The sequence below is a fragment of the Numida meleagris genome, chromosome 5 (genome assembly GCF_002078875.1).
Source record: "Numida meleagris isolate 19003 breed g44 Domestic line chromosome 5, NumMel1.0, whole genome shotgun sequence".
NCBI lineage: Eukaryota > Metazoa > Chordata > Aves > Galliformes > Numididae > Numida > Numida meleagris.
In genome coordinates, this window is record NC_034413.1 from 14,549,207 (window position 1) to 14,563,932 (window position 14,726).

Below are 14,726 nucleotides of genomic sequence, written 5' to 3' on the forward strand. Positions count from 1 at the left end.
GAGAAACTCTCTTAGGAATTACTGCATCCCTTCTGGCCTAGCTCTCCCTCAGTTCTGCTCTAGCAGAGTGCTGACTCAGGTTTTTGCACACTGAAAGGGACAGTGAGAGGTAAGAGCTGATCACAATACATTTGCGGTGAGAATAGGAAACATTATTTACAGCATCTTGAGCTTCATGAGCGTGGTCAATCCAGAGTGGAATCTCTACTGACTCCTTTTCTATACAAAGCAGTTTTCAGCACTTTAGTCTTCCACCATTCCAATTTAAGCACTGCTTGGGCCTGCATTTATTTATCAAGATTTGCTCTGTGGAAAAAAGTGAAAAAAGCCCCAGTATGGAAGTAAACTACCTAATAAACCAGTGATTTTTTTTCTTTCTGGACATAATCTCAGAAACTATTTGGTTGTTATCTCTAACATGTTATTGAGAGCTTTCTTTAAAAACAGAAACAAAACCGTGACTCTAGAAACTGATGTAAGCCCTTTGCAAATTGTCAGAAGAAAGACAAAAGCTGACAGATTAAATAACATCGATGGCATCATCTCAGTGCCATGATAAGGAACACCAGCACATGCTGTGATTCGGTACTCAGTGTACATGATATAATTATTCTTATGCCTTTAAATCAAACTAAACTAAGGTCAGGCATCAAAGTCAACAGATAGGAGGAGAGATGAACTACAGTTAAGAGTGACCATTTTACAAAGACAGTAAACCATCTGTTATCACTGATAAATGATGGGTCATTCCATTTCGTGTTGCTGGTACAGGTATACAGGGTTGGTGTATGCCCCAAGAGTTGTTCTTTCATTTATGCCAGTCACACCTACAGCACATTAAATACTTTGGTAATGAGCTGGGGAACAGCTAACTAAAAGTTGAGAATTGCCAGAGAATTAAATTGTTTGCTGTAGTCTGCCAACAATAGAGAGGTACAAAATCACAAACAGAAATAACAGATGATGCATAGGGCAGTGAAAAAGACATGGCAAATGAGGCATGACATTTTATGCTGAATGCGTAAACTGCAGAGGATTAAATTTATTAGTTTCATCTGATTTGTAACTTCTGACCTCAAAAGATAATAACATTATTGTCAAATCTCACTGCTCTGAAGGTCAGCATTGAAGTTTTAATCAGCCTAACATTTATTGTGGGAAAAAAAATTAATGTTTAAGTTCTTATTTCATTTCTTTTTAATAAAAAAGGAATGAGCTCATGAAGGTTATGCATAAACAACTCCTAATGACTTTTCATAAATTGCTTGAATCAGAATAGTCAGACTTCAATTTATCAGAAATGTAGGTAACAATATCAAAATCCCACTCACATCATGCATCCAATCAACTTTTGAAAACAGGCACAGATTTCTGAGGTAGGGCTGCTTTCGAGGTATTTTCAAAAACATAAAACTAGTGAGGGAGGAAAGGGTTAGAATATAGTTTCAAACAAACAATAAAAGATGGATGTGGGTTAATGAGGCAAGAAAACCTAGAAGCTGCTGACTGGTCACTGGAACTGAACTGGAGACTACATTCTGAAGAAAAACAGCCGAAGCTGGATCACCCTCTTCAACCGTGCCAAGGTCAGGAGTACAGATGAGGAGGAGGTACGGCGTTCATTCCCACGGTCGCCAAAGACGACCACCAGGAGGCACTATGCATGCTAAAGAGGTGTGACTCTGGTGTGGAGCATATTATAATGATCTCTTGGAATTAATTGTAATAGTCTCTCCCTCCCTCAGGAATGCTATGAGTATGTATGCCTTTGATCTTTAAATATGGAAGTTTTCTGCCTTTAGTTGTGCAAGCTAGGATGGGGATACCCCCCTTGCACCTGGCGTGTGGGCGCAGCGCTGTAATAAACATACCTGCTTTATAAACTTCCCAGGTTGTAAAGTTTGTTTCCACAAGTCACTAGTATGTAAAAAATTGCACCAGTGGGCAAAACCTATATTCATTTCTTCTCTTTTTCACTTCATATAGTTTAGATCATAAAGAACTGAGTCACTCACCGCTCAAGGAAAACAGAAATCTTCTATTCCCACTGCTGTGAAGCTTAGTGTCTTGTAAAGCTCAGTAATGCAGTCCCATACTCATGGGGAGTCAAAAACAAGAGAAAAACTGGCTAATAATCATAACTAAGATACTAGCCTGAATCTACCTGAATATTAGCTCATCATTCTGTAAAGTCTGATAAAACAGTAATATTTTTAAATACATTGTTATTACTTAAAATCAGTTTTTTATAATATATATTCTTATGTATATACACACACATTAAGAGCTCTTAATGTAACCTAATTTGTTGAGATTTTATCATAGTCTCTCTCTGTTGACTGTCCAATAATCTCCTCTCATACCATTTTTATCTGTGTCAACAGGTTAAGGACACAAGTTGTGATACTCTATTTATGAACACAGGAAACATAAGAAAAATTCTCTACTTGTAACAGCTTGTCTCTCCATCACCTCCAATCTCATTTTCTTTATCATTTGTACTCTTCCATTTATCCACACCTCCCCTTTGTCCTTCCTCCTCAATTTGTCTATTCATCTCCTGAAAACCTCTTCCCCTTTTGAAGTCCTTTTTTTCTGTTTTTACTTAATCTCAAAAGATCATTTTTCTAGTTAAATTCTCGGGGCTCTGTTGACTGGAAGTAGGGAGGAGCTCTGCTCAGTTTTGGTCCAAACAACATTTAGATGTTTAGATTTAGATTTTTTTAGATTTCTCAATTTCTTTTTCACCACAAGTAAAATGCTTCCCAGAAAATCCATCTCCACAAAACCACCACTTTCTGTTTCCTTCCTTCCATATACTCTGTGACAGTAAGTAATAAACATCTTGTCCAAAGAACTCTATATCTCAGTTTCCAGATATTCCCTCCTTCATATGACAGTTGACTTCTGTTTCCTTCAGACATTCCGCTGTCCTGCAGAAAGGTCCTACATTCTGCAGTGTTCCAGATCCAGTTATTTTCTCTACCCAGTTCTGTCTCAATTGTTCCAGGTACAAAGAAGAAATAAAGCCATGACTTGAATGAATTCAGTGAAGCATGTGTGGTACATTTATTTTTTTATGAAATCTGCATGTTAATAGCACAGAAATACTATTCCTTAATATAAAACTATAGCAGTATGCTATACAGTATGTACAATATATATACTGTACACTGTGTATATAGTGCTCTATGGTGATACTATAACAGTGCTATATTCTAATGCTTCAATATTGTATTGATGGTTCCCTCTAAGATCCCCAGCATGGGAGAAATGCAGTCCTTCCTCTCTGAAGTTGTATGCTGAATGAAGATTTATCCCATTCAAAACAGAAGCAATTCTATTTTCCATGATGTAACTTAAATTTCTTCTTACCTAAAAATAAATGACAGTTATGACTCCAGAGTCTGTAGTCAATGAAGTTTTTCTGGTTTGTGCTACTAACAGCTCAGTAACCTCAATATTAATTCACTGTGGAAATCAACATAACTGCTGTTTGGGTGTATGAAAATATCAAAAGCTGTTTGAAAGACTACAAAGCATAGAAGACGTAAAATGCAAGTCTGGGCAAGTGCCTGCACCTGGGAAGCAGATGCAGCATAAAATAAAAACACTTGCTCTTATACTAACTTCATGGCAGGTCTTCAGCATATACGGGGTCAACATTTTGTTGAGATCTTCCACTGTAAAATACCATGCAATGATCATAGAATCATAGAATCGCTCAGGTTGGAAAAGACCTTCACGATCAACAAGTCCAACCGCATCCTAACCATACTTCCCTAACAATCCACCACTAAATCTTGTTCCTGAGCACCACATCCAAACAGTTTTTAAACACATTCAGGGATGGTGACTCAATCACCTCTCTGGGAAGCCTATTCCAGTGCTCAACAACCCTTTCTGTAAAGAAGTTCTTCCTGATATCCAACCTAAACCTCCCCTGCTCACTGAGAATTTAAGTATTAATTAAACATGTTTTCCATTTATCTGCTATCAAGTGTCATGTGCATAGTGAAAGACCTTCTGCACATTTCAAGGTACAAACATCAAATAAATTGATATTATTTAAGAATTCTGTATAGTAACAAAATTCATGAAAAAAAATTAAAATAAGCATCAGCTGCAGATTTTCAAATCTAAGCTGCCTAAGAATATTATTTAAATAATAAGACAAAACACTAAAATAATACTGTATTTCTGTTTTGAAAATTACTCACTAGATTTTAATGCATATAAACGTTGCCAGATGGAAATATGTTCATACATAATTTCCTATATTTTATCAGAATAGTCAGCACACAGACAAATTTCAAAGTAGGAGATGTTCTATACCGAAATGCTATAAAATGTAGAGGCAAACAATACAAGCCAGAATATGATCCTGGAGGAGTAGACAGAGAGTTCTGCCAAGGTGTTCAAACAAATAAAATTATAAAAAGTGTCTCAGTTGAACTGCTAAGAACACCGCATTCTGGGGAAAGATTTCACAACCAAGCACTATGGCATCAATAGCAGCCTTCAAAAAAAATCAAAGGGAATTTCTAGTGAACAATGTCACTTTTGTAGTAGGTTGGGTTTTTATTACTGCTATATTTTAATGTACTAGTTAAAAACATGAATTTCCAAAAAGATAAAGAAACCTAGGTGTAATATTCAGGTTACAAATAAACAGATATGGGAATAGGTGCATTTTTAATGCATTAGCAGATGTGAGAAAATCTGTGTAGAATAATGGCTGAATCTGTTCCTAGATTCAAAGAGAAGGTCAAACCAACAATCATGGTTTTAGAAGTATGAGTGATAACACAAAGTGCAACTGTCCATAAGACAACTTTTTTGCTGTATATCCACCCTGAGATACAAAGGAAGCACACAATAGAAAAATAAGCATTTGGCAATAATTATTATTCAGTCGAAATGACAGGGAATGCAAACTGAGAATGGGTTGAAAAGTGAAATTTAAAAAAAAATGAAATAAATGTAAAAAGATATGTTTATGCAGCAAACTGCATACAGTGGAACTATTTTAAAGATTTCAGGTTTGAAGTCATTGTACAACTTCAGCCTCCTTGATATTGCAATGGTGTTTACTATTCTTAGCAAAGTTGGGGGGGGTTGGTTTCCTCGATTGTCATCAAGCTCCGAGACAGGTTGCACCACTGTATCTGGGAACCTCTTTCAAACATAGAGGGTATTTCAAGCAGGGTCTCATTGGAATTTTTTCTGTCTTTAGCTGTATTCAGTTTTTTGTCAATTACACGGATGTCTTAGTAATGAGGACACTTCTAAAGTACACAGAGACAGAAGCAGTTACAACATGAAAAAGAACAGTATACTGGGAGCAGTAAGTTCACGCTATTTTTCAAATAAGATATAGCCAAACTGAAAAGAATGCTGAGAATGAAAAGACTGAACGAGTTTATAAACTATATTACTACTTAGGAAGAAATGTTGAAGAAACTGGGCTTGTTTCCTCAGAAAAGAGAGGAGGTCCAAGTCCAGTCCCATCTGATGCTTGGACAGAAAGTATTACACCTACTGATGGCTCTGTCTCTTGCAGCCTCTAGTCCAGCACAGAATATATATACTTCCTCCTGCTGTGCCACCTAAAGACGTGATGAGCCTGGTGCTAACCTCACAACTAGAAAAAGGAGATTACCCCACTGATTTCCAGGTCTGAACCAATTTGCTCTAATTTTATTTGATCTTGCTTCTCAACTGAAGCTCTGCCTGGATCTCCTGAGTTCTCTTCCAGACTCTGTGATTTCTGTTGATTCTGTTATTTTATCAAACAAAACTGGTTAGCAAAATTTTATCAAACTTCCAGACAGATAAGTAAGATAGATATCTAGAAAGGTAAGTAAACCTTTCTTCTCCAACTGTGAACTTGCTCAGTCTATGATACTATTCTAGTTTTTTACTTTAAGAATATATTCCTCCCACCCACCACGAATACCAAGCCTGTCAATCACATTAATAACAACAAAAAACATATGGGAGCACTTAAGGGAGAAGAGCAGGCATGAGAAACTGCTCCTTCAACTTATTTGGAATCAATGCCAATATGTGCTCCTGGCAGAAGAAAAATACGGAGTGTATGGTAAGTCATATTCCTTTCATTATTCTTGTATAAAATGGGTACAAAATATATCAGTGATAATGGTTTGTATTTTATATAAATTACTATGCCATCAAGCTAAGATTTTTCTCAAGTATATTTTCCTGAGAGCAGTTTTCCAGTAAAATAAGTTGCATGCAGCTGCTACAAGGTTTTTCCAGAGTAGATCTTCACTTTGAAAGTTCTAAACTAAAGTTAACGCTTTTAGTGCTCGTGTTCTTGAAAATACACAGTTGTATTTAGTAAGAAATGCCAGTGGTATGATCTAAGAAAGAGTTTCTATACTGCTTATTAGCAATTTCTATGAAATTGCAAATTGAGAACTCATTTTATGAAACTCTAAGGAGCTATAGCCTATAAAAACATGCCTCTTATGTGGAAAGCACATTCCAGACTGAAGGAAAAAGAAAGCCTTCAGCATACCAAAAAAAAAAAAAAAGTATACTGTAAGACTGCGTTAACTCTGCTTTACATAGGAGTTGTATATGAAAATGACTTTCTGTTGAATGGTCAAATTATGTGGTGTCTAAAATCTGTTCATTAACTAAGATTCCCCTAAAAAGTTATGCTTCCCAAGGGATAGCAAGATAGGAATCTGTTTTAGATGTCATTTTCACTGGGGGCTCCAGAAAAATATAAGATTTCTTAATGTACAGAAATCAGCTCTTTGCTTTTTTTCAAAGAGTGAAGTGGTAGAAGTACTAATTGAAAGTGTTAATGTCTCCAGTTAGATACAAGCTTAAAATAGCAGACTATGTTCTGCATGCAGAGCCAAACCCATTTTTATGTCTGCTAGTGTCCATGCCGGATCAAGGAAGTACTCAGTAGTGAGTGAGCATGCCCTGCCCAGGGTTGGTCTTAGTTCTCAGTCAAGTTTCTACAATTTGCTTGGAAGTTGTGTATACAGTCCTGGCCATTTTGAAAGAAACAGCATGGTCATTCTTCAGCTGGTGAAATCTGAAAGCCAAGATATCCTCACCACACCCTGCACAGACAGTATGTGTTCATGTGCACGTATTTACTCAGATGGCTGTGAAACTTGGTATACCGCATAAGGTAACATGAGACTACTAAAGAGAATTAGTAAAAAGATCTAGAGCACTCCATATTCTTGAAGTAATCCCCTTGGAGGTAATGGAAAGTAAGTGGAAGCACATGATAACATTCTCCATTTCCATTGTGTACACTTGAGGAAAGAAAACTACAGCATTGATCAAACCAGCATTAAGTATCATCATCAGAGAATAGCTGCAGAATCTCAGATGAGCATCCCCATATCCCTGCTTCTTTTAAGCTTTTGTTGTTGACATTGTTTTTTTAATTCAATTGAAACACAAATGGCAAAATATTTCTAGCAAGCTGTAGTCTCAGCATTTCAGCCACCTCTGCTACAGTTCCTGTGGGACCCCAAAGCTGTGCGTGACTCTCCCATGTAGATGTCCCTCTCACCCAAAGAGAGGAGAACTGTGAAATTACTGGCCTCAGAAGAGTACTACCCTGAAAGCCCAGAATACATGGTCCTGGCAGTATCAGTAAAAGCAATGGCAGGGGAATTAGCTGTAGGTCACTATTTCAGAGTGGAGAACAAGAAACAGGGTGGGAGAAAAGCTAGATGTGGCAGAGTGGGTGAGCTGGCAGGACAGGGCTTCAGCTCATGCTGCAGGCTGAGATGTAGCACATGAGCATAGCAGTGGATGATCACAGGAGGTAATTAACATCTACTCATGTGCCAAGATTTCTGAAAATGCTACTGGCATACTGGGCCGCAGTAGAGATGAGAGCGGGTACTGCCAGCAGCAAGCACTGAATTGCAACATCCTCTATACTCTTAAAATCCATGTTTAGCCTGCCTCTGAGATATTCTGAGCTAGAACTGCTTACACTTACTAAGTAACCAAACTGTACTGTGGAAATAACAGCATTGCTGTACTTCACTTTATTCATGTTTTGCACCCGATGCCATCTTATTTTGTTGTTTCCCCCAACCAACCATTAAACCTTTAATTCACAAGTCTCCCACCCAGCTGCTCCCAACCTCCACCAGACACGAAGGCCCTTCTACTGACACAATCACTCCTGCACTGAAATTGAGCAGGCAAAATCTCTGAAAGAGAGATTTTCTCTTTCGCCTGGCCCAGCACACAGTGGGAGAAAGCATCACTACCTCCCATGAGCAAGGGTGAGTTGTTCCAAGGCAGTGACATCACAAGCAAAACACTATAAAATTCAATTTAACTTTTCTTATAGTGTGCACAGTAAGGCACTTGTACTTTCTATTCTGTGGATGCAAAGTTTAAGATGCAATGGTGATCTATCTTAATTCTGCATTTCAGAAATTCCAGCTGCTGAGTTTTTGCCAGATTCAATGTTCTGCAAAGACACAAGACAGGAAGGAGTTAAGAGTATTCAGTAGCAACAACTGACCCACTGAAATCCATCTTAACCTTAGAACACGTACCCAAAATCCATTTTGCAGAGGGAAATAAAACAGGAAGGATAACTGGAAAGCAGAAAATAATATTCCCTGGTCCCTGGTCTTTTATGGAAACATTCTTATTTCTCGTGGTGACTCAGAATTGCTGAACCAAATAGTCTGAATTTGTTTCAGCAGCTGCATCTTTGCAATTGTATTGCCCAAACTATAAAGCAATGGCTCTCAAAAGTTTTTCCAGTTGCTCCCATTTTAGATCATGAACCCTGCCCCTCCTCTTTAAGAGCTGCCTGTGCTGCTGCTCTGCAGTATGGAATGCAGCTGGTGTCAGAAGTAAGGAGGCAGAGAAGTGCTGTGAGTTGGGCAGGGGTTCAGCTCCTGGAGGTGGCTGGGCTGGGACAGTTTCAGACCATACATTGCATATTGATACAAATTTATGGTGCCCAGGCTTGAGACAAAGAATGAAACTGTATAATGTAGCAGTATGGATTTAAATGTTGAGTAAATAAGCTCTATTTTTCCCATGTAAACAACGCAGCACAATATGTCAAAATACACGAGTAAGCCAAATGCAGTCTGAAGGCACATCAGGCTACTGTACTAAGGAGTCCAAGTAGGCAAGGCATAGCCATCATTAATACTTTCTGCAACAGACATGAAAAACTGTTTCCTTGTTTAAATCTATAAGCATGCTGATGACTCAGAAACATTCCATATACTGAATGTCAGCAGAATTTGTTTACCCAATTTCAGTAATGACTGGTATTTGCATATGCAGTTATTATGTAACAAAGCTTTCTTATACTGAAAAGTCACTCATTTTTTAGGAAGTCGATACTTCCTAAATTGCTCTTTAAAGGCGTTCACTTTAAGTGAGCAAACAGGAAAAAAAAGTTGCAGAAAGGACTTCCTCTTAGGATTTCTACAGCGGCTCAAAGACCAGTGAAGCAACTCAGTGTTTTTCGCACAGATCAAGTCTCCCTCTCTGGATTGCAACATGGCCACAAAACTGCCATCTCAAGAGGAATGTGAGAGCTGGACAGCTTTTCAAGTTGCAGACCTCCTAAGACAGGTACAGAACGTCAATGTGACAATTTAGACAGTTCAGCCTATATTAAGCTAGCAGAAAGTCTTACCAGATACTGTGTACAGACGTCTTATCCTAAATGTAAAATAGTCAGAAATTGCCATCCATGAGAACTTACCACGATTTTCTTGGTGTTCTCCTGTTTTTTAATAGAAACCTAATTCGCAGCAGAAGCTGCTAATTATGATCTCCTACATGGCCAGTCATACCAATATGCTTGCTCACAGTGATATCTCTTAGGGTAGAAGAAGTATTTCATGCCACAGTTTTTTCACTGAGAATATATAACCATTTCAGTGAAGGTGGGCATAGATTTTAGATTTCAGTTTTGCTTTAAAATTTGCTGCTTGTGAATAAGAATCTAATTCTTCATCTTTTTTTCTAAGTGCATACGTACCCACCGTAGCTGCTAGATGTTTCCTTAAATTTGATGTAGTTCAGCCTTTTTCTTTAGTCTTTCCTTTGTCTGCTTGTAACTTTCCTATCTATACAATGTCCATTCCAATGTATGCAAAACAACCTGAGTTGCATTAAGTATTTCAAGATTGTCTCCATCTATTTAATACTATGACTCAGCTTTTAGATTTCTACATAAATAGAAGATCAGTCCATTCACTTCACTTTGATAAATATGATCTCCTTTTAGATTTCCTTTTTTTTTTTTTTTTGAAAGGAAATTTCTCTATATAGCTGGAGTTCATCCTACTTCTAACTGTAGGAGTATCAATCTTTCCAATGCTTGCTTCACTCAGTGAGAATGTAATGTTATTAGGCTCTCATCCTCAACTGAAGGAGCATGCAATATCTTTTGAGAGGAAAAAAAGTGTGTTATTAAGTGTATCTACACTTGGTTCCACTTGTAAGCACAAAAGAAAATAGGCCGAAGTTTAAAATGTTCATGTATTTTTTCTTTCCGCATTTGCCTTGTACATAAATACATACTCATGCATGTACAGCTTCTAAAAATAAAAAGCTGTCTAATGCAGGTGGATCACAAGTGTGACACAGTCCCCATGTTGAGAAAGCTGACTTGTTCCATGGAATTAATTCATACCATATGATAATGTGTCTACTAAACTCTGAGCTTATTACGGCGAACTGTTAGAGAATTAGCTCAAGACTTATCAGCTTAAAGGAAATCACACTAATTAATAGATGATACAGTGATTCTAATTACCAAGACAGAAAATTAATGACAATTCTTCAACAGCTCAGAGACTTACAAGGCAATGTCAGCAGGCACAGTGTGACTGCTGACTTGTTAGGTGCAAGTCTTAAAACCTTCCTCTTCCACCGTTATAAAAAATTATTAATGCCTTCGCTTATATTCACATCACAAATTAAAGCAGACAAGTGATCCAATCGCTGCAACATAGCCAACAGCAGGTGCTTTGCTGTTCTGCGTACTGGGTACCAGTGCTGGGAGCTCATACAATGCCTCCAACTCCTGTCCCCAAGGGATGCAGAGCCACTGCCCCCACGGCCCACCAGTGCCACGGGGGCTGTTGATGCATCCCCAGAGACCGGCTATACATGCACATGAGCCCTAAAATCATGCTGCTCAGGTTGCAGAACCAAGCACTCAGAATTGAAAAATACCAAAACTGGGATTACCTCTACAACCTGAGTTTGCTCTATTTTATGTATCCATGATAACCTGTGACTGCTGCTTCGTGCACTATATTTTTGACTCAGGAAAAAATCTGACCCTTTCAGTGCAGAGAATCCCGTATGTTTTGTGCACTATTCTGGGCCATTACTGATACTGTAAAGTGTACAACACCCGGGCTTGCTGAAAAAGAGAGAATGAATTCATGGTAATGTCAATTCTACCTTGAAATATCAGAACCTGTGAGTGCTCCAGCACAGTATTTTTACCTGAATCCATGCAAGTCACATAGGAGAGGGGGGGGGGAAACAAACAAAAAAAAAAAAACAAAAAACAAAAAAAAAGAAAAAAAGAAACCCACACATTTCCAGAGTGTTTGAGTTGAAATTTCAGGCTCTAATTTGCACCTGTGGTGAGAGCTGAGCTGCAACAACAGTGGGAGCTCTGCTCAGAAGCTAAAAACTCCAAAGTACTGAATGCATACATATATACCTTAGATCCTGCCTAGCTTTAATTACGCATCCTAAACCACCAGATACTATGAGGGTTGCTCCAAAAGTAATGCCTCCTATTTTATTATGTTGGCCCATAACAGATGTTTGCAGATGTTTGTGGTATGGCAGTACAGTTTGAACTTTCCCACCAATATTCCATTACATTTTATTGTTGTGTAACAGATGGCAGCAGAGGGGCAGTCTGACAAAATGGCATCTGACACATAGGTGTGCGCGATGCAAAAAATGTGTCATTCAATTCCTCCATGCGGAAAAAATAGCACTCATGGACCACTACTGAACATTTATGGAGACCAAACAGTGGATGTGAGCACAGTGAGGAGGTGGGTGGTGCACTTCAGCAGTGGTGACACCAACAGTGGATCACCTCATAGGTGCATTTTTTTGTGAATGTCATGCAGGCTCTTGTTCATCACTGTGAAAATGCAGAGTTTATGGTGGTGCCTATGGTGAAAAATAGTGTTTTAACTGAAAATTTGCTCTGTCAAATAGTGTTGTTGTACTCTTTGTATCTGTAGCAGTTTCCATGGCATTACTTTCAGAGCAACCTCCATATCTAAGTTTTATTTCTCAGGCACCTCAATTCCTTTTACTAATACAGTTTTCATCTCACAAAGTCGTCAAAGAGAACACAGTGAGTTAAAATTTCTGAAGCATTTGGATAATTGATTTCTGCAGAGCAGCTCAAAACAAAAGAAAATTAGGTTCAGAGGAAGTTTTAAATATTGTTCTGTATAGGTATACAAGATGAGCAGTGAGCTCTGAACAGAACATAATGCATTGAACTTCAGTTTCATTAGTGTCACATCAGCCTTTACATGCTGTGACAAATGCTGATGATATGGATTAAATGAATGAAGATGATAATGGAAGCCTTCTAGGAAAATGCACATACTTATTCCCATTATCTTGCATCTACTCTATAACTGCAACTACACAGATATTCCACATGATGCTTAGACTGTATCTATGTGTTGTCCATTTGCTGTGTGGCTTAGTCCTTCTCCTCAGTACATAGGAATTACTTTTGAAAATCTACATGAGTATTTCTATGAGTATAACCTATTCTCACTAATGTTCTCTGTTAGAGTTGTCATTCTCTGTCTGAGCTGGTCATTACTGCTACAAAAATTTACAGTTATGATGTAGGGAACAGTCATAAAGAACTAATAATGTGTGACAACTATGAAAAAATTTTCCCCATATTTATACTCCACGATGAACAGATTTCCAGTTTAAATACTAAGTTTACCTGGTTACAACAAACAAGTGTTTAAACCATTATTGGCCCAATCCTCAAAAAACCTAGATACTATCTCTAATCTTCTTAAAAAATAAAAATAAAAAATAAAAAAAAAAATTGCAGGGCGATCCTACACAGATGTGAGTAGCAAACATCTGTCTTCCTTTTGAGCATCATGATCAGATACTTAACAGCTTTCTGGAGCTCAGTTGTTCAAATCAGGTTGGATACTAGGAAAAACATTTTCTCAGAGTGGCAATTCATTGGCACAGGCTGCCCAGGGAAGTGGTGGAGTCGCTGTCCCTGAAGGTGTTCAAGAATGTGAAGATGTGGCACAGAAGGACATGGTTAGTGGGCTTGGTAGTGATGGGTTGGTAGCTGAACTAGATGATCTTAACTGCCTTTTCCAACCTTAATCACTCCATTTAAAAAAAAAAAAAAACTAATGAGAGAATTCATAGAATTTGTCTTAAAACTCATCTTTAACAGAACTAAAATATATAGACACAATTCTCTAAGCATTGCAAAGACAAACTTGTTTCAAGAATGGTGCTTTCCTAACAAAAAAAAACAATTTTTCCCACTTGCCACATATAGCTGCCATTTCTTTGGAAAGCCAGCTTAAACACAACAGAGCAACCAGTGAGACTTCTAAGACATTTTAGTAAAGGTAATTCAATCTCTCCAATTTTTTTTTATTTTTTCCAAATTACTGTGTAGGTACTGTCATAAAGAAATACTACTACTGAATATTCCTGTTTCAATTTGTTTTACAATCAACATCAGTTTTTCCTTGGGGAGGGAAGAAAGAATGACCATGTTACAGAAGAAAGATCGTGTTTCTGAACCTAAATTTCTTCCCGGCAATGCCCATCTGTCATGGGAACTGCAAGACACATCTTGTCCAGTCTCCTCCTAGTGCATACGTTGCTGGTTTACAGGCATGTAACAGGAGAGCTCTCTCTTGAACTGCCTTCAGTTTCCAGCAGTCAGGGTATAACCATTTCCTGAGATGACACAGTTACTTATAGGCTATGTCATAACCAACCTTTCTCACCCGTGTCTAATTCTGACCTCTTCTTACCTTACAGCAATTAAATTTCCATAATTTATTTTTGTTGGGCTCTTTGTTTTATTTGTTACATTTTCTGCTCCTTAATTTCATCTCCTCTTCTGCATTCATGATTTCATCAGCCCTTATCCCTTTCTTCCAAAGAAAGAGATAACACTGTGCCTTATCTCTTCTTTCATGGAAAGTCACTACCTGTTCCTAAGCATCGCTATTATCCTTCCCAGTATTTTTAATTATCCATACTAAATATTTCTGCGGCCATAAGTATTTGAGCATGGAAATATTAATCAGCTTCTTCATAAATGTCAAGTTTCATACTCAATTCTACTTTTTCTTACCTCAGTTTGGAATGCCTGAATCTGCTGTGCTTGTAGAAAAACTTGGTATGGATGGATCTCGTTTCTTGGTAAGCAAATATTTTATAAGAGGTTCCAGTCAAATGTATTTCAAGTAAGGCTTGTATTCCTTACAGTGCCAGGAATTAATCTGTCATTTTCATTCCACATACGCACTTCCTTGTCAATTGCTCTAGCTTCCCAATTTGGTGCACTGATTTATTTCCCTGACTGAAGCAACTTCTCCTAAGCAATGTAGATCCCAGCCAGCCCTTCCTTCCCTCCAGAGAGAGCACAGATACAAAGTACATAT

At 37.9% G+C, this 14,726-nt stretch overlaps 2 protein-coding genes across 12 annotated transcripts in view; one reads left to right on the forward strand and one right to left on the reverse strand.

Annotated features, from left to right (window-relative positions):
- The window catches only part of DNTT (DNA nucleotidylexotransferase), a 164,871-nt gene that overhangs the window by 104,048 nt on the left and 46,097 nt on the right, over positions 1-14,726 (reverse strand). The window lies entirely within an intron of this gene.
- The window catches only part of BLNK (B-cell linker), a 98,780-nt gene continuing 90,088 nt past the window's right edge, over positions 6,035-14,726 (forward strand). For 2 of the 3 annotated variants that reach the window (XM_021400057.1, XM_021400058.1), the window contains exons 1-3: positions 6,035-6,103; positions 9,523-9,624; positions 14,422-14,484. In XM_021400057.1, the coding sequence (XP_021255732.1) occupies positions 6,068-6,103; positions 9,523-9,624; positions 14,422-14,484 (201 nt within the window). In that variant the 5' untranslated portion in view covers positions 6,035-6,067. The remainder of the gene's footprint in view (positions 6,104-9,522; positions 9,625-14,421; positions 14,485-14,726) is intronic. The other variant, XM_021400059.1, reaches the window with a different exon arrangement.